General features: G+C 37.3%; 1 protein-coding gene across 1 annotated transcript; it reads left to right on the top strand.

Moving 5' to 3' along the window:
- Positions 1-2,049: 2,049 nt before the first annotated feature.
- FBXO9 (F-box protein 9) lies at positions 2,050-15,100 on the top strand (the record flags this gene model as incomplete). Its single annotated transcript, XM_079550715.1, has 12 exons — positions 2,050-2,121; positions 3,029-3,187; positions 3,795-3,852; positions 5,470-5,569; positions 6,780-6,910; positions 9,464-9,578; positions 10,837-10,955; positions 11,345-11,435; positions 12,356-12,451; positions 13,198-13,291; positions 13,924-14,078; positions 14,992-15,100. Exons 1-12 carry the CDS (start codon positions 2,074-2,076, stop codon positions 15,098-15,100), a joined length of 1,275 nt encoding a protein of 424 aa, XP_079406841.1. The 5' UTR covers positions 2,050-2,073.
- Between the last annotated feature and the right edge of the window lie 3,862 nt (positions 15,101-18,962).

The raw sequence follows: 18,962 nt of genomic DNA, 5'->3' as shown, positions 1-18,962 counted from the left end.
TACAGTATTCTATGAACTTCAGAAGCTAGAACTGTAGCTTGCTTTTTGTCAGAATAGTCTGAAGGAGATAAGTTTTACATGCCTTACATATGGTCCCAAGTGTTGCCTGTGTGTGGTGATGTTTGCTTTAGCAGTACCTGAGCATTTATTCATTTGAATTAGCAAAACCATAGGAGTTTTGCAGGTCAAATAAATAGCAGAGAGGTTGTTAGTGGAGACCAATTAACCATGCAATAACAATGAGGACTAATTGCTTTACTGGTAAGTGTGGAGAAATTGTTGCTGCCACTGCTTCCTGCAGACAAACCTATCATATGAGACTTCAGCTCATATATAATTTCAGCATAGAGGAAGTGGCAACGAAAGTCAAATGTTGGTTATAGTGAGCTTTGTAATGCTCAAAGTTGTTACGTTTTGCTCTAGGACTCTTTGGCATGTTGTATTTTTTGTTTGGATTGAGAGCATGCTGAAGTTTCGAAGAGCATTTGATAATAATTGGAAGCAGTTGGTGCAGAACTAGGAAAGGTTTTTGACTGCATTGGAGGAGACATGGGTTGACTGGAGTAGAAACAACAGGAAGGAAAGCAGGACTCCTGAACGGTTAATGAAACTAAGTCTGTAAGTGCTAGGTGGACTTCAGCCAGCTTCAAAACCTAAGTAATCCCAATTCTTACCACAACTTGGCTTAAAATTTATGTGCTTTTAATGGGTGCACCTTTATACACAGGAAGATAGCGTGTAGAAATAGCTCTACCAGTCTCTGCCTTTTGCAGATAAAACCAGACCTGCTCTGCCCAGGCTGAGAGCTGACTGGGCGGAACTCAGCTGCATGCCTGAAGCCTTATATCCTCTCTCTGCACAGGCAGAAGTGGGCCCTCCTGGTGTCACCACAGTGCTGCAATAGTGCCCTTACCAGACATTGATTTCAGAGCTAATTTATCCAGCTGTCTCTGTCCAGTGTAGATGTAATCCCTGTGTGCTGCAGTACTGTTGCGATAGGACAGCTGTAGCTTCTACAGCATGAGCTGCTTGCAGTCAGATTCTAAGTTACTACTTGCGCAGTTGTATCTCTTCTGGTGCTCTGGAACATTGCTGTTTACCTGTTTCCTCCTCTGAAAAATCTTTGACGTTAGGGTTCGTTTTTGATGGTGGTTTTGCCGCTGATGCTCAGAGCTTGTTTAATTTTAACAAAGCCCTTGTTAGGTTGAAGGTCTTATTTGTTTAACTTATCTCATAGCAGTATTGTAAATAAAACCAGCTGTCACACTCTCATGCTAGCTTCTTCACTGCTTTTACATTAAGGTGGCTTCTGTATATCATAGAATGGCCTGGGCTGAAAGGGACCATAGAGATCATCGAGTTTCAACCCTCTGCTATGTGCAGGGTCGCCAACCACCAGACCAGGCTGCCCAGAGCCACATCCAGCCTGGCCTTGAATGCCTCCAGGGATGGGGCATCCACAGTCTCCTTGGGCAATCTGTTCCAGTGTGTCACCACCTCTGAGTGATATTTTGTATATAGTGTATTTTTTCATATGTAATTTTTTGTGATTGCCCATAGTGTCCCATAATGTTCATAAAGTAGCTGTTCTCTAAGAAATAATCTTTCCTGAATACTAAAGAAATTAAAACTATTGGTTGCCTTTACACTGAGAAGATTAATCTTTAATTTCTTACATGAATTTCTTACTACTATTTAGTACTGAAACTTCGATTCTCTGTCTTTAGCCCTCGGTGTTCTTAGCTGGGTATTGTGGCAGTGTGCTGATGTATGTGTGTCTTAACACGATTAGTCTGTATTGGGTTGATATGGCTGAAGTGCAAAACATTTCATTGAGTTAATAGGGAAGTGCAGACAACACCAGTTGATTTAAGATGAAGTTTAATCATCAGACTGATAAGGTGGACGTGCAGGTGGGGTGGGGGAGGTAAGAGGATGTTTGGTTCTTGTGTGTTGTTTTATGAGTATCCGTAGTGACTGTGCATTATGAAGGTTTAGCTGGGACTTGGCAGCGTGTAATCACACTGGACCATTCTCTACTAGGCAGAAGCTGAAGAAGATTGTCACTCTGATATGGTAAGAACTGATGACAATGAAAGATCTGGTGAAGCAAACCTTCAGGTACGTCTCATATGCTGGTGTTTTATCACAAACAGCACTGCTGTGATTTAAGCCGTGCTGCTAATGCTTGTTTGGTTACCGTGTATTTGTTGACCTGGTGTGCTTAATCTCTCTGCCCCTCCAAAAGTGAAGTAGTTGAATTTTGCATTGTGTACCAAGAGTGTGAGTCAGTTGTAAGTAGTCTGTACAGATGAAAGTTTGTGTCAGATTTGGAATTTCTTTGAAGAACAATAGAAATCAGACAGCAATTTCGGTATGGATTAAACTCAGGTTTAATTTGTCTCTTGTTCTAGAGTAGGAAGTTGATAAAAGCAGTCTGATAGAAAAGCACATTTGCTTACGTTACTTGCCTTCTATGTAGTTGTTCTCCAGGAGCCTTAGCAGTTGCAACATTTTAAGCGTAACTTCAAAGATGCTAGAAAAACACGTAGCAAAAATGACTTGTTTTGTTTCACAGAACATAGCATTTCATTTTAAAAAGAGAAAGGAGGTAGGGCCTCAGATGTACTTTATTCCAAATGACTGTCTTGATTTTCATGAAGTTTAGTATGCTTATGTATGAAAATTAGCTAAATTCTACATTTTAATTTAAAATTTTAATTCAATTAACTAAATTCTACCTTAATTTAATTTTAATTTAATTTAAAAATTTAATTTAATTTCTTCTGCCATGAACAGTCCAGATAAAGGCATTTGTTATTGAATTATATTGAACAAATACATGTGCTTAAAACAAAAAAGTCTACAAAACAATGGCTAATTCTCCATGTCTAAATGGACTTTAGGACTTGTAAGTATAAAGCATAATTTTGAAATTCTCTTTTGGGTTAGTGTTATATCATCTCTGATTGGAAGATCTTCTGTCTGAATATGTGGTACTAAATCAGAATGTGATGGATTCTTTTAGGCAGAGCTGCAGATGTTCAGAGCTCAGTGGATGTTTGAGCTTGCCCCAGGTGTGAGTTCTAGTGGGTTGGAACCTCTGCCATGCAGAACATCGTCAAGAGGACCTGGAGTAAAGTCTGTAGATACCAGAGGGAAACAGGAGATAGCAAAAGAGGAAAAGGTACAAGAAACACATGTTTTCTGGACCAGTGTCGTGTTGCATTTTCTCCTTATTTTGTCAATTATATTTCAATAATCGTCTTTATTTCCTAAGATGAGGTTTAGCATAGACTATTTTTGGCTTCTTTCCATCTCCTCAGTTCCTTTCGGGAGTGGATAGCTATCTGTTTTTGCAAAGCTACGAAGCTTTGCGAGGCATTGTCTTAGTTGCAAGTCAAACCCCTGTGTTAAGGGAGTCGAACTACTGAGCAGAATATAACCTTTCAGACAGTGCGTCATAGTGGGAGTACTGTGATCCTGTTAGAATTAGAGTTCTGTTAATTTTGTATGCTTGTACGTACCTCCACCATTCTGTGATCTGGGTTAGTGGTGCTTTTTAACTCTTTTATAACCTGTCTGGACCTTTTTCTTCTTTTAAAAAATGACATGGAGAGATTGTTGTTTGGGAATTTGTTTCCACTTGAATATGTCTTGACATTTTATTGATGGAGGTTTTTCATTCTTCTCATTTGTAGAATACAGTACGTAAGATGAAAACAATTCTAAGTCAAAAGAAGTTGCACTTGTGTTTGTAATGAACTTAAGAAGTGTTCTGTATAATTGTGCAGGCAAAAGAACTTTTCCTGAAAGCAGTGGAAGAAGAGCAAAATGGGGCCCTTTATGAAGGTAATGCAGAAGTCTACAGTGAATGCTCCTACTGCAGAATAACAGACTAACTTCTGTGCAAAACTGCATGTTAACAGTGATCTTAAACTGATGGCTAATTGTAATTTGAGAGTTCAATTATTTGGATAAGCAAACAAACAAGGTATGAAAGGAATCATTATATCACAGATTTACGGTTGAGGTGAAGCTAAAGGGTGTTCAAGGAAAGGATTTCTAGCTTTCAGACAAAATGTGAGAGTATTTTGAAATGTAACAGCACTGCACTGAATTTAACGCACTCTTTCTCATTTGAATTTTATTTGTGACCTCAAAAACCAAAACTTCCTCATACACCCTTATGAGACCTTAGTAACAAGGCCCTGTGCTAGACACAGATATCTGTCTGTGTGTGTTGGGACATCTGTTCCCAGACCACGCTTCTATTTGCTGACCTGGCCCGGTTCACCAGAACCCAGTGACATTTTAAGCCTGCTTCTGAAATGTGCTGATAGCTGACATTTGTCAAGCAGTCATGTGAAGCAGCTTCTTCCATGTTCAAGTGCATTGCAGGCCTGGCTGTGAGATCAGATGTTGAAGTTGAGACGGATCTGCTCAGCTGAGGCTGCTGGTGTTCCTCATCTTCACCAAAGGCTACTACGTGTCAGTCAGCAGTGCTGATGTGTGCTCAAGGAAATAAGAATGCTTATTAGCCCTAAACTCAGGCTTCTCAGATTCATTAGTGCAACCAAAGTCACTGTTAGTTAGGTATCAAGAGGGAGAATAGCCATCACGTGGGAATATAGAAAGACATGTAAATACATGCCTAATCTTAATACCAGTGTTCTTCCTTTGCCTATTCCTCTACTCAATATTTATAACATCTTTGGAGTGTTAAAGGGTGACATCCTTTGTCTGAGTGCTGGATGACATCCCACCTGTCAGTTTTCCTCTAGCATGCCGTAAGCTTTTGTTAGCTGCATAACTTTTTGAACTGGCTGCTTTCCCCAAGTCAGGTTCCTCATTCTCAGTGTTCTGAGTGGCTTGCTCCTGTGCCTGCTCTAGTTTCCATGGTTGTACCACAGCAATGTTTGGTTTGTATCTGTTGTAGTTTTTGTGCAACCATTTTTTGGCTTTTTTATGTTGTAGTGTTATGTAGAGCTGAAGTGCCTGCAGTGTAATGGATATGTAACGTATGCTTGCATCTTCTTTTGTACTCTTTTTTCACATTCCTTTTGGTTATTTAAGACAGTAATGTCTAAAATCTCTTTGGCTTCTTGGAAAAATCTGTGCAACAAATGCAATCAAGACTTGGTAGCATTTTGCTGTAAAATTTTGTACACTCCAGAACGGATTTATTTTTTTTTAGCAGTTAAGGTAAATTTGTGAAAGCTGAAACATGTGAGATCTTTGTTCTGAAAAAGTATATGAAGCTTTTTGTTTTGACAGTGTTTGATTTGTTTCTCTTCTGTACTGAATTTAAGCCCAGTCAGTTGAGGCTTATGCAAAGGAGTTTTCCACTTTTTTCTTTTTTTTTTTTTTTTTAGCACTTCTGGTTCAAGTAATCCCTGATAAAACCTGTGCTTTGATAAGCTGATGTAGGCATCAGACTTGTTTAAACGCTACAGTTTTTGTTTTCAGCCATCAAGTTTTATCGCCTAGCCATGCAGCTTGTCCCTGACATTGAGTTTAAGATCGCCTATACGCGGTCCCCAGATGGTGATGGAGTTGGAAAGCGGTGGTAAGTATGAAAATTTACTGACTGACTACAGGGGTATTGAGAGCTGAAAAAAACAGTTCACAGTATGCCTTATAGCTATTGGGACTCTGTGTCTTAATCTTCAAAATAAAGGTGGGTTTCAGTTTGATATCTTATCATGGATGTAGTTAAAACAGGACCAAACATAATTCCTTCCCCTATACGTTTTAAAACTCATTGCTATGTCTCCTTGTTACTGGTGGGGCTTTATATTCTCAGCTCATTCTATTAAGTTTGCTTAGTGTAAATATTTGAAAAGTGGCTGGAAGATCATTGAGCAAGTCTGTGTCCCAAGACAGGGAAAGGAAGGTAATCCTTTAAATGAAATTAAGGAGAATTTTATAGTTTGTGGTTACTTGGTGCAGGCAAACCTGCTTATTTTGAAGGATTATGCTGTGATATACAACTTACATTTATGTATATGTATATATGTGTGTATATATATATATATATATATATATATATATATATATATATATATATATTTGAATGTAGTAATGTTATCTTTGTAATCCTCCAAGTTTACTGATAAGTAGTGAGCATAATTTTTCTATCCTGGCCTTCTTTAGCTTGCTCCTGAAGTATTTTAAATCTAAGTTGGTAAAAAGTAGTTTTCCCAAAAGAAAATTTTCCTTATTGAAAAGGATGGGAAACACCACTAGGGGTCACTCTTCGGTGAATAAAGCAGAAGTAGAAAGAAGTAAATAATCCTTCCTTGTCTGTTGTACTTCGCAGCATGAGAGCCATTAGTGAATATTACATTCCATCAGTGATAATTTATTTCCTGCTTATGGTAGGCAAATTAAGGAATAGGATTTGTCTTTCTGTGGGATCAAGCAATCCTTCAGTTACTTGTCTTAAAAGAGGGAGCCGTGAACTCTCAAATCTGAAGAGAGTCTGGAATTGAAATTAAAGGGGAAAAAAGAGGCTGTTACTATCATGGAAAAAAAAAATCATTAAGGTTGAAAAAAATCCCTAAGATGAAGTCCAACCATCAACCCAACAGCATCATGGACACTCTCAGAGGGGTTCCAGCAAAATCTAAATGAACTTGAATGCATTGCTGTAACTGTTCTATTGTATGATAAAATGAGATTGCTTTAATATTGAAGACAGAAGATCGATGCGGAGGTAAGGACATTTGTTGTTATGTTCTATTCAATATCACAGTGTTGGCGTTCCCCTTTTCTAGCGTAGAGGATAATGAAGAGGATGGCAAAATGGCTGATCTCCTGTCTGATTTCCAGCAACAGTTAACTCTTCAGGAATCTTCTGTCAAACTTTGTCAGCCTGAGCTTGATGTCAACCAAACCCATATCTCAGGTATGAGTTAAGATGGACTGTAAATGTTCAGAGGAAGAAGTTCTAGGGATGTTTCACTAACTTTTTGCAAAGCAGTTATCTATTTCATTCTGAAGCTTCTTTTAAATAAGTGAACACAGTATCTCTTACCTTTATAGTTAGATGCGAAGCCACGCATGACAAACTTGTCTTAATCCCACAACTTTTGTATGTAGAGCTTCTAGTACAGTTTTTCAGGATTAAGAGAATGCTGCTTAAATAGTAACTTCCAGAAACAAACTTACTTCAGTAAGTTTTTTCTACTTGGACATACTGAATTGGTTTGTTGTGGATTTTCTTTGTTCATTTGTTTTAGTTTGCATCTATTTATTCTAATTGTAAGGTGTAAGAAGAAGGAGGCAGTTATTTTGTGAAGAGATACGTTTGTGTGTTTTGTGCTTTTATCTGTCTCTGTATCAGATTCTTTACAGCAAATGCTTTCAGGTTCAACTAAACCACATAACAGTTAGAAAGGCTTTTGAAGGTTAATGATTTTCAGTGCTTCAACTGCAGGATAGTCACCCCTTCCTTAGGCTTGCGTAGGAGTTACAAATTGTAGAAAGTGTGTATAGGTTATGAACTGTCTTAAAATCAGATACCTCCAAAACATATGCATTTTGTACAGTTATCAGTTGCTCTTGGAAATCTGTTCTGCTTAAGGAAAAAATAAATATAACAATCTGTTTAAGTCAAAACATATAATGGAATTTCTAACAAGTGTGGCACTGTATGCTTGGGAAAACAGTTGTGGGATTTTTTTTGCAAGTAAAGTCAAGGTATTGTAGATCATTACTATAAAATGATCTCAGGACATGACATTTTTTAACATTGATCTTAATTCTTTCTAGTTTTATTGTTTCCTTTCCTGGCAGTCCTGTGTTGCATTATCTCCCTTGTCTATGTTTTGTGGTACAGTGAAAACTGTTACAACAGTGCTACCTGCTGCAGAAGTTAGTAGGCTGGAGAGGATCCCTGTTAATCATCACAGTAGTATAGTAGTCACATTTTTCTTAAGGGGCTTACGGGAAAATCAAAACATGGAGCAATGTGTTTAAAGCAACCAGTTCCCATTCTTCTGTTATATTTTGCATTTTATTAGCACTCATCATCTTATAATCCTGATTCACTTTAGTATAGGACAGGATTAGTCCGCTGCCATATAACACAAATGGTGAAGGAAAGTGTAAATTCATTCATTGGGGAGTGACTTTCCATTGTATGTTGGGATTTTTTTATTGTTACATGGCTGAAGGTTAGGACTCGACCATTCTTCACCAGAAATATTTTCCTACAGGGTGTGCCCAGTATTTGAAACTGGGTCTTAACAATCCCTAGTTCACTAGAAACGTGGAAATGTTGGTGATAAGAGATAATCAAAGGCTTTGACTGGTGAATGGAAAATGTATACTTGTTAGTGCTGCTAACACTAAGAATGTTAAGCCTTTGTATCTCCTTTATCTACTGAAGAGCTCAAATGGCCAGAAGCTGTTTTGTCCCTTGAAGTAATATCTACATCTGCACAACTTTTGTTTATAAGCAAACTGTGAATTTAATCATCACAAATACTGCAAATTTGTGAGTACTCTGTAGTGAAACATATGATTAATTCAGATTCATAAAACAAATAAATTCACTAAACCACAGACTCTACCCTGGTATTTACAGCTGGTTACTGTTTAACGTACCTTTGTGCTTCAGTTCTTTTCTTCATTTGATCTCAAAGCTGTTATACTGAGTAAAGTCACTGAATGGATGTGGTATTACAGGTCAAGCCACAGGCACCAGAAAGCAGCAGTTGTTGAAAGTAAGTGAAGTGTAATTCCTGATGATAGAAGATTACACACAAGATTATATACAGGCAAGATAGAGAAAACTCAGGGAGGCAGCAAGTTATGAGAGAGAATTTTAGCTTCATTTCCTGGGGCATTCTTACTGAATTTCTAATTCTAGGAAAAGTATTGTATGATCTTTTGAAGCTTTGATGGTGATTCTGTCATTGTATTACATTTCTAAAAGTTTTTAAACAGAGCAATAACATTTTTGATCACTGGATCTGTACCACAAAATATAGAGTGGTGTAGTTCAGGTTTCACAGTGGATAGGTTGTTGTTAGGCTCTTCTATCCAATGCTAAACCTGATCTGAGCCTGTCATACAGAAGTATAGTACGTACTGTAATGTTATACATTATGTCAGTTTGAAGAAAGTGCAGATTTATGGACGCTGTGTTTGTGCAGTGTATATGTGGAATGTTTGGTATCACACCTTAGAGTTGTAGCATTAGACAACAGGTATGTTTTATCCTATTGTTTTACCATAATTCACTTAACTCTTGATTTATTTTTTTTTCATTCTCTTTGTTACTTTTTTGCATAATAATTTCCTTGTTAAAGATATTTTTGATAGCTTCCTTGGCATCTGGCTAGCATGTGGAAATGTATTTTTTTGTGGAAAGTCAAAACATCAGTTACTGAATTATAGATAAACTATTGATTTGCACACCAGCATTTAACAAGAAATTCTGTTCTATTTGCAGCGTTGCCTCTGGAGGTACTAATGTACATTTTCCGATGGGTGGTTTCGAGTGACTTGGACCTGAGATCATTAGAGCAATTATCTCTTGTTTGTCGAGGATTTTACATTTGTGCCAGGTATTGTAAATAAGTTACCTAAAGTGAAGCTTCTCTGTGTTCTAGGAAAGATAAGAACTTCATTTTTTGTTTTTATTTTTTTTTTAATGCACAGAATTTGTAGACTCTATGTGCAGGTAGATGTTAAATCCATATAACAAAACTTTCTGTATAGGAAAAGTTGGGTTGTTGGGTTTTTTTGGTTTTGCATTTAGGCCACTAATATGTAGGAGCATGTTATGCTTTTTCTTCCCGAGGAGAGTCCTATATTATGTTCCCCACAGAGCTCACCAACTTTAGAGTATGTCAGTAGGAAGTATCTCACATGGCTACTCTGAAAATAATGCCTCTTATGTCATGGGCCAGCACAACATCCAAAATAAGAAGCAGATGTTGATAGTATGGCAATAGAAGGTGAACCTTCCTGTCAGTATCCTCTTCCATTTTGTTGCCATGTGACAGATGGCAGCAGAGGGGCAGTCTGACAAAACAGTGTCTGACATAGAAGTGCCTGTGAAGCAAAGGTGCGTCATAGAATTCCTCCATGAGGAAAAAATGGCACCCGTTGACATTCATCAGCACTTGCTGAACATTTGTGGAGATCAAACAGTGGATGTGAGTGCAGTGAAGGTGTGAGTGGTGTGTCTCAGCATTGATGACAGTGACATGAAAGACAAGCCACATTCTGGATGGCCATGAAGATATTTACTAGTGTGACCTGCAGGCTTGCAAGCTCTTGTTTGTCACTGGCAAAAATGCATACCTAATAGTGATGACTGCATGGAAAAAAAGTTTTGTAGTTGAGAATTTCCTCTATCAAATAGTGTTTTTGTGCTCTGCTGCAGTTTCCATGGAAATAAATAAAAGGCCTTATATTCAGAAGAACCTAAGTACTTCACTGTCGTAAAAGTTGCTAAAAGTCTTATTTATTCTGCCTTATTTGAAAAAGTTGCAGAATCTCCAAAACAGTGCTTCTTGCGTTGTCATCCTCATCTTGCTGCACAGAGAAATGCCAGGCTGTTCAAGTGTTGTTGTGTACTTGGCTGAAAATCACGTTGTGTTCTTGGGTTTTCCAGGGAGGAGGAAATGGCTTTCAAGTGCTCAAGGTTTCAGGCAATTAATTATTCCAAGTTATGCTACAGTATGAGCAACAGGAGTTCAGGAGTGTTTCTTTAAATTGCATTCAAACAAAAAATGGAGTTTGTTGCTCTGCTACGTAAAAGATAAGGTTTGCAGGAAAGTTTTGACTTTTGCTTTTTTCCCCTCATTTTTTTTCCAGAGATCCTGAAATCTGGCATCAAGTCTGTCTGAAAGTATGGGGCAGGAGCTGCAATAAACTTGTTCCATATTCTTCCTGGAGGGAAATGTTTTTGGAAAGGCCTCGTGTTCGATTTGATGGTGAGGTTCACTTCTGGAAACATTGCATGTAACTGTGACAGAGCAATCAGATGGGTTTTGTGTTTATGATGTTGTTAGAAGTTTTCTGAATTTATTGAGGCTGCCTGGATGTGATCCTAGGCAACCTGCTGTAGGTGTTGCTACTTGAACATGGGATTTGGACCAGTGACCTCCAGAGGTCTCTGCCAACCTCAGCCATTCTATGATTCTGAACTGGGCTTTTGAATCTGTAGCCTATCTGTAAAGACAAGAGGGGAGGTCCAGGGGACCAAAATAAAAACTTTGGTGTATTTAAGTTACTAAAACTCCATAGTTTTGGATTATCAGTTTTTTATCTTATTTTATGTGCTTCATTTTTGTTCATATACTTATTTCCTTCATTTCTATAGGTGTATATATCAGCAAGACAACATACATACGCCAAGGAGAACAATCTCTTGATGGTTTCTATAGAGCGTGGCACCAAGTAGAATATTACAGGTAGAACTGTAGTACAATGAGTGAGTGAAATGTTTCTCTCTCTTAAGTTCTTGAAATCCAGCCCTTGATATGGCAAACATTAACCAGTCTGTAAATCATGGTGGAAAATTACTCTGTGTAAAGTTATATGTGAATATTTTGAGAATAGGTCTTAAGAAAGGGGATTTATTGCAATTTAGAAACATATTTCATCTTCAGTTATACTGTTTCTTGTGAATAAGAGTTAAGCAATAATATTGCTATCAATCATACACAGATTTCTTCCCTGAGGTTTTTTGCTTTAAATTTCTGCAATAATAATACTTTTTAGGAAAGGGAAAACAAATGATTATACATCATTTTTAATCAGTTGTAAGTAATCAAGAGGCTGGGCTTTCTCAGTGTTTTCTAATACCTTGCCATTTGTTCCTCTGGCTGTTTTTCTGTTGTCCTTCATCCTGCTTTTCACCAAGTTTTTGTGTTGTTCCGCTGTCCCTTCTGAGGCTGGAAATGTTAATAGAAATTGTTGAATCTCTTGGCTGTTTATAGTGTCTCACAAACACTGAGGTGGTATCTGAGTAGTGTAAAAGTTGATCAAATCATGGAACCTGAAAAAGACCATATGACATTGTCCATTCAGTACTAACATTGTAATTGAGAGTTTACAGTGTTTGTCTTAAAGCATGCTGGGGGAGAAACTTACCTGAGGTCAGGTTGATTCAGGGTAGCCTGTTTGCTTTGTTGAGAAGTGGCAGAATTTGTCTTCCTGCATAATTCTTCATTCTTTGATCTTTTAACCTTCAAAGCTGTGTTTTTTCCAATCTTTTCTGCTGTTTTGTATGAAGAAATAAGCTTTCAAATCCTATTTCCTATGAAGTTTCATATTCCTCTGTGATTTAAAATAAACGTATGTTTATATTGTGTGATTTTATTTTTTTCAGGTATTTGAGATTCTTTCCAGATGGCCAAGTTATGATGCTTACGACGCCTGAAGATCCACAATCTATTGTTCCTCGCTTACGGACTAAAAATACAAGGTTAGTGAAATAGAATACTGATTTGTACTTTCCTCTTTGCTTTTTACCTGGCAATTTCTGTTTGCTTTTTTCTCTAATTCTGTATTTGTGCTTAGCAAAATGAGGATAAAACTGTAACAATGTTCTTGTTGTATGGGAGCGACTGAGAAATGCAAGAAGTTTTGATCTTCATGCCAAGATGTCTTTCATTTTGAACTCCTGGTGTTGTGTTTAGATTTCCTTTCAGACTATTTGATTTTAAACTTAGAAAGGAAGTAGACGGAAGAGTACTGAAATCACCAATCTAACAACATACCTTCTTTTGAAGATACTATTTAGTTATTACTTGCTTTCTTGCACTTCCCTGACTGTATGGAGGAAAGGAAAGGCTCTGGTGGGATTTGACTGAACTATTGCTCAGTTTCTTGTTGATGTTTGCATGAATTTTTAAAAAATACAGATAGTTGTTTGGGGCTTCAGAACAGGCTTGAGCTGTTCACCAGAAATCTGAAAATATTTAACAGTACACAAGACGGAACAGTAAAGATCAGTTAGTCAGTTCTATGTATGAAAATTTAAAAGCATTTTTCCAGAATGTTTTCATCATTTCATAACATCAGTGAGCTCGGTATTTATTGAATGCAAATAATGATATGTTTCTTTGATTATGATATACATTCTTCTTTCTGATATTTGTGTTATAAGTTGAAGGCATTTGGGCAGCAAACATCTTTGTCCTTGATACTGTCTTCCTCTTAACCTTCCAGAATGGATGCAATCTTGCTTGGTCATTATCGCCTTTCCCAGGAAACGGACAATCAAACCAAAGTATTTGCTGTAATAATGAAGAAAAAAGAAGAGGTAGGTTCCTAAACAGAGTAAAGAAAAAATAATTTGAGAGGGCTTTTTAGTAAGGTTTTTCTCAATCTGAATATTTTAAGACACCTGAAGTATTTTAAGGCACCATTACAAATGCAAAAAAGGGTTGAAAAATAAATTTCATGTTGAAAATGTTTTAAAAATAAAGATGACTAACTGTGGAGATTCATCCTGCCTTTTTAGATCTGTAATAATTGTTATTGAGACAGATAAAGACTTGGTTCACATTCAGCAGTGGTTCTTCCCCCTTAGGCTTAGTTACTGCTGGTGTTTCTGTTAGGTAGCTTTAACAAACAGGAAGGAAGGGTGGAAGAAGTCGCTTTCTGAAATCAATTTTTGTTTGTGTTTATATTCCATATCTTTAAACAGAACTAAATTAGTTAGAAGTGTTACCATACTTTACAATGAGTTTGCGTAATTGGGTGACGTCCTCCATCCTTACCTTTCTGTGAAAACTTCTTCTATAATCAGCATCTAAGTTGATGCATTTTCAAGGAAAACCAGCACCTACTTTTGAGGGTTTAACAGTCTGGTATCATACTTATTTAGTCCCAATGATAAATAGTTGCACTTTGTGTTCTTTCTGTGTCACAAATCTCTTTTTCTTTGCACAGAAACCTGTTGACTACCACAAATACAGATATTTCCGTCGTGTTCCAGTACAAGAGACAGAGCATAGTTTTCATGTAGGACTTCAGTTGTGCTCCAGTGGACGCCAGACATTCAACAAACTTGTTTGGATACATCATTCTTGTCACATAACTTACAAGTAAGTAAATGCAGAATAAGTCCAAGGAGGGATACTTAATTGTAGAAATTAATGTGACTGGAATTTGATGAGGCTTTAATAAAATGTTTTGGGAAGAGTAACTGGTCTTGAATTGATAAACTATAATGAACTTTACTTGAAGAAATCCCAAGAGTTTAGTAACTTTTTTTCTAATGGTGTGGGAAGTATACCAAGTAGTGGAACTGCAATAGTTTAGTCATTTAAAGGATTTATGCAGTGTTGGAAAGATATCAGGGTTGAGTGACTTCAGTAGGATGTCAGTAAAAAAGGTGTAGAAAACAAATATTTATTAAGATCTTCTTTTCCTTCGTGAATGTGTAGAAATGCTTTAGAAGATACCATTATGAGAGTCTCTGCACGTGGGTGGTACAGAGTCTTGTTCAAATTCTGCTTTACCTGTTAGTGTGTTGGTGTCCTTTTAAAACTGGAATGAAGATGAGTATGAAACAAAGCTAGGAGGACATGTACTTCCTGTTACTAGTGCAGAAATAGTTGTGGGTTTTTGTGGTTGGTTGTTCTTCTGTTATAAACATACAAAGTGAGAGCAAAAACTTGTCTGTATTTTGAATTCATGGTTCTAACTAAAACGAAAGGGGATGTTTTACTTCAAGATATGGTGGCCTCAGTGATATCCTGCACTATGTCAAGTTTCAGAACAAGTAATAAAAGCAGAAAGAAGGTGATTTCCTTGTTATTAAAGTTTGCTTGCACAAAAGAGTGTTCTGTGTGGTGTGGTCTAGTCAACATTAGTTTGGTTTCAGAATGAGGTGGTGTGCAAGATGCTTACATTCCAATTGCAGTTTGCTGCACACGCTGTACTGTGGATCATGACTGCATAACAGATTTAAGTAGCAGCTGTTGTCTAATTTAACTTTTACTGTGCTCTTTGCAGGTCGACCGGTGAGACAGCAGTTACTACTTTTGACATTGACAAAATGTACACCCCTTTGTTCTTTGCACGAGTGAAGAGTTACACTGCATTTTCAGAAAAGCCGCTCTAAGAAACACCTTTTCCTCTCACAGATCATGCATGAATAAAAGGTTGTAGCCAACCAGCACTTAAGTTATAAATGTGTATATATTTGGAGCATTTTAAAATTCCAGGGTTGGTTTTTTTTTGAGGGCGTTATTGTTCTCCTTGGTTCTGACTGGCTGGGGTTTTGTTCTGAGATAAAGCTTCTCAGTGTTAAACACCTTTACTTTGTGACAAGAATTTGGTAACAAAGTTTTTATTTTTTTTTAAACAGATTTTATAAATCAGTCTGCTTAAAATGTGAGTCTTCATCTCCCTGGACATTGGTTTGTTCAAAAAGAATTGCCATAGGAAATTCTCATTGTCCATGGGACAGTGTTTGTGGTCTTGGGTGAAGGCTTGAAACATGAATGGAAGAAAGTTGTTCTTATATTTGTTAAACTGTGTGACTTAAAATAATTTCAAATAAACATTCTCTTCAAATTAAATTGATTTTGTTTGCCTTCAAGATCTGGCTTTATATCAACATCAACCTTAAGAATAAACACTCAAGGGCAGGCAGTCATGAAGTATAGCATTTAAATGCAGAGGTACATCCCCGCCAATGCAGGGATGCCAGTTGATAAAAGTAATTTGATCTTGATACGAGTTGGTAGAGCCTGCCTTCTCAATAAGTGGGCATAAAAAGGAGAGGGATGTGGGCAGTGAGTAGTAGGATGAGTTGGCAGGGTACGTGGCTCTGCTTGGGGATTGTCACAGAGCAATGGTGAAATGCTTGTGTGTGCTGCTTGTGCACTGGCAGGGTCTGATTGCACAAGCAGGCAGAGCTCGCTTGAACGTGTTTCTAATGTGTTATAATCCTTCATCTAACCTTGCTACAGATGCTGTAAATCCTTTGAGCATTTGTTGTACTAAGATAAATTTTGAGGCTGCTGTAGATGTTCAGGTGCTGTGTACTGCTAATCATGAAGTGTACCTTGAGATTTGGCACAGGTACTGTATGCTGCTTCTCCTGCATATATTGCTTGGGGGTGTAGTGCAGACACTGTTATACTGCTTATTATCATATGTGTCTTGGATTCTGAAAGAATTGAAGCTTTTTAGTGTAGTTTTTTTTTAAGCCATTCTGCATAATTTACCTTTGAACATCTCATTTCAAAGTACTAACCTGGACTCAAAGACTAATGTGTGAAAGAGCTGTGGGAAGAACTATACTTGTTCCATAATTTATAAAGTGTATCTTTGCAAGGAGTTACACAATTAAAATACATCAATAAAACATGATTTTGAACACACAGTCCCTTGCAATTTCTTATTTTGTCAAGAAGTCATTATTTTCATACAGTGAATGATTAGTTAGGAGTTACCATGCGTGAACTACTTGCAGAGGTGCTGTCAGATACTTGAGTTTTGGATAAAGGGTGCTTATAACTAAAACTTTTTTCTTTTTCTAGCTTGTCTAGTAAGACTTTGCCTACAACTCTTGTTTAGCTCATGCCCTTGGGCTATAATGCTGCAGTTGCACTATTACTTCATACAACAGAACAATTAATTTAGTGTATTATATTCTCATTGTTGAATTGATGATTGCTTAGAATGTCAGCCTTGTGTTTTGAAGATAAGTAACAAAATATTGATGGCAAGTTTGTGATCAGGAAGAGATGCTAGTTCCACTTTTACTGATGATGATAAAGGTCAGATTCTTCCTGCTGAGAAATGTCAAAAACTTTTCTGCTAAGAAACATAGATGGTACTGATTATTAATCAGTAATCAAATTCAATGTAATTGAGCTGTCCTTTCCGTTCAAAGCCCTTTCTATACTGAGACTTCTGAGCTTCTGGTGTTGTTGTTGTTGGGTTGTTTTTTTTTTTGTTCTGTTTTTTTTTTTTCTTTTCCTACCTTGGCCATAACTTTGAAATACACTTTAGGCACAAAAGAAAAACTGCCTGGTAACCTGCTGTAAGTTGACATTGTTATAAATTCAGGTGTAGATTCAATGAAGGCATCAGGCAATGATTAAGGTTATGTGAAATACTTATTCTCCAAGAAAGTTATGTGAGCCTCCTGTTGAGACCTAGCTATGACTAATATGCTGCTTCTTTTATGTTTAACAATATGACAAAGTCAAGCTATTTTGTCTCTTGAAATGGTTTACCGTCAGCAGGCGCTACTACTGTCTGTTCATGTGCCTCTATTAAAATAGTATTTGTTTCAGCAAAGAAGTAGGTGAGAACTTATTATTTCTTCATTCCATGTAGGAATTTTTAATAGTCAAAGGCAAAGCTAGTGGTGCTGTCTTTACAACTGACTTTTACTGTCCTTTTATTTACTACAGAAAGAAACTGGTTGGTATAACTGGTTTACTGCTGGCAAGTTGTCCTTAGCTATTTATACTCATAATTACTTAAATAAAAGAATCAGGTGTGTGCATATATATACTTATGCAGTCCTTTTTCCCAAGAGGTTTTTTTTCATTGCTGTTGTTGGAACATGTTGACTTAAAGCCCTCCTTCCATTTATAAGAGGAGAGAAGATGCTCAGGTGACCAAATGTTATGCTAATTTGACTCGGTCTAATCAGAGATAACACACACGGTCAACAGGTGCTAACATTGGCCTGTAAATGGAGAGGAAAACTAGAGACTGACTCCGCTCAAAGCAAATGACAGCTGTAGACATTTCCAGATGCTCAGCTCCTGATCTTCTCAGTAGGCTTGAGCCAACCCAGGCAGAATTTCATAGGCATATGAGGTTTTTCTTTAAAGGAAGGAAATAATGTAAAGGCTTAAGTACATCTTCAGAACAGTCTGGATTGCAGAAATGCACTTTTGCACATATTACTTTGGTTTTCCCCCATTACAAATACTAAAGCTTCTATCTGATAATCATTCAGTCTAGAGTCAAGCTCTGTACTTTATGCGATGATGAGAAGGAAGCTTTCTTGGTAACATGACTTGTGTAATGGTTTGCTTGAAAGAAACAAATTAACACATTGCCCTACATCTATTTTTTTTTCCCCAGAGCATATCCTGAGTCCTTAAAATAGTGTTTAAAACCACAAGGCCTTGATGGTGTTGGATTTGGAAAAGAAGCTAGATTCTGTTACTGAATGGAAACTTTGGAGATGCATAAAATGGCACTTTCCCTTAACTGAAACATATTTGAGCTCTGGTGATGTATCCCACTTGAAGGGGTCCAGGTGCTGCTGTGTGACCATTGTTCAAGGCAGTAAGAAGCAGACTGAAATTACAGTAGTGTTGTTTTTGTGAAACACGCACCCTGGTGTATAGGTAGACAAAAGACATGAAATGCAACTTAGATAATGTTTCTACATAACTCAGGACGGAGTTATGTAGTGCTTCCTGCTTCACCAACTGCACGCATTCTGGTGTTTTCTGACTGTGTAGCACATCTGCTGACTTAGCGTTAGAATGTTCTGTGAGGAGTAGCTGGGTAAGTTGCAGCACTAAGAGAATTAAGACTTGTAAATTCCATCAAATTAAATCACTCCTCAGTGTGGAAAGCCAAGATAAGTAGACATTTCTTCATATGTTCTTTTTCTGTATGAATGAAAATTCTGCCTGATTTTGTTTGTTTTTGCAAAGAAATTTTGTTTTGGTTTTGTGTTTTGTTTTTTATTGTTGTTTTCTTGCCCCCAGAGCAGTGGTACTCTGCGGGTTGTTGAAGCTTAGTAAGCAAGATAAGCTTTGGGATGCAGCTTTCTAATGTGTATTTACTGCTACACGTGCAGGAGAATGATGCTGTTTTGCCATTAGGTGGCATACCACAGTCGAGAGTTTCCATTTGTGCTGAATAATATTTATATTTATTTTCCCTTATAGCTTTTTCAGAAGTCGAGAGCATTTCAGGGAAAAGAGAACAAAAAATGC

The sequence above is a fragment of the Tetrao urogallus genome, assembly GCF_951394365.1.
Source record: "Tetrao urogallus genome assembly, chromosome: 2".
Lineage (NCBI taxonomy): Eukaryota > Metazoa > Chordata > Aves > Galliformes > Phasianidae > Tetrao > Tetrao urogallus.
The sequence above is the reverse complement of the archived record's forward strand: the minus strand, read 5'-3'. Positions and strand labels throughout refer to the sequence as shown.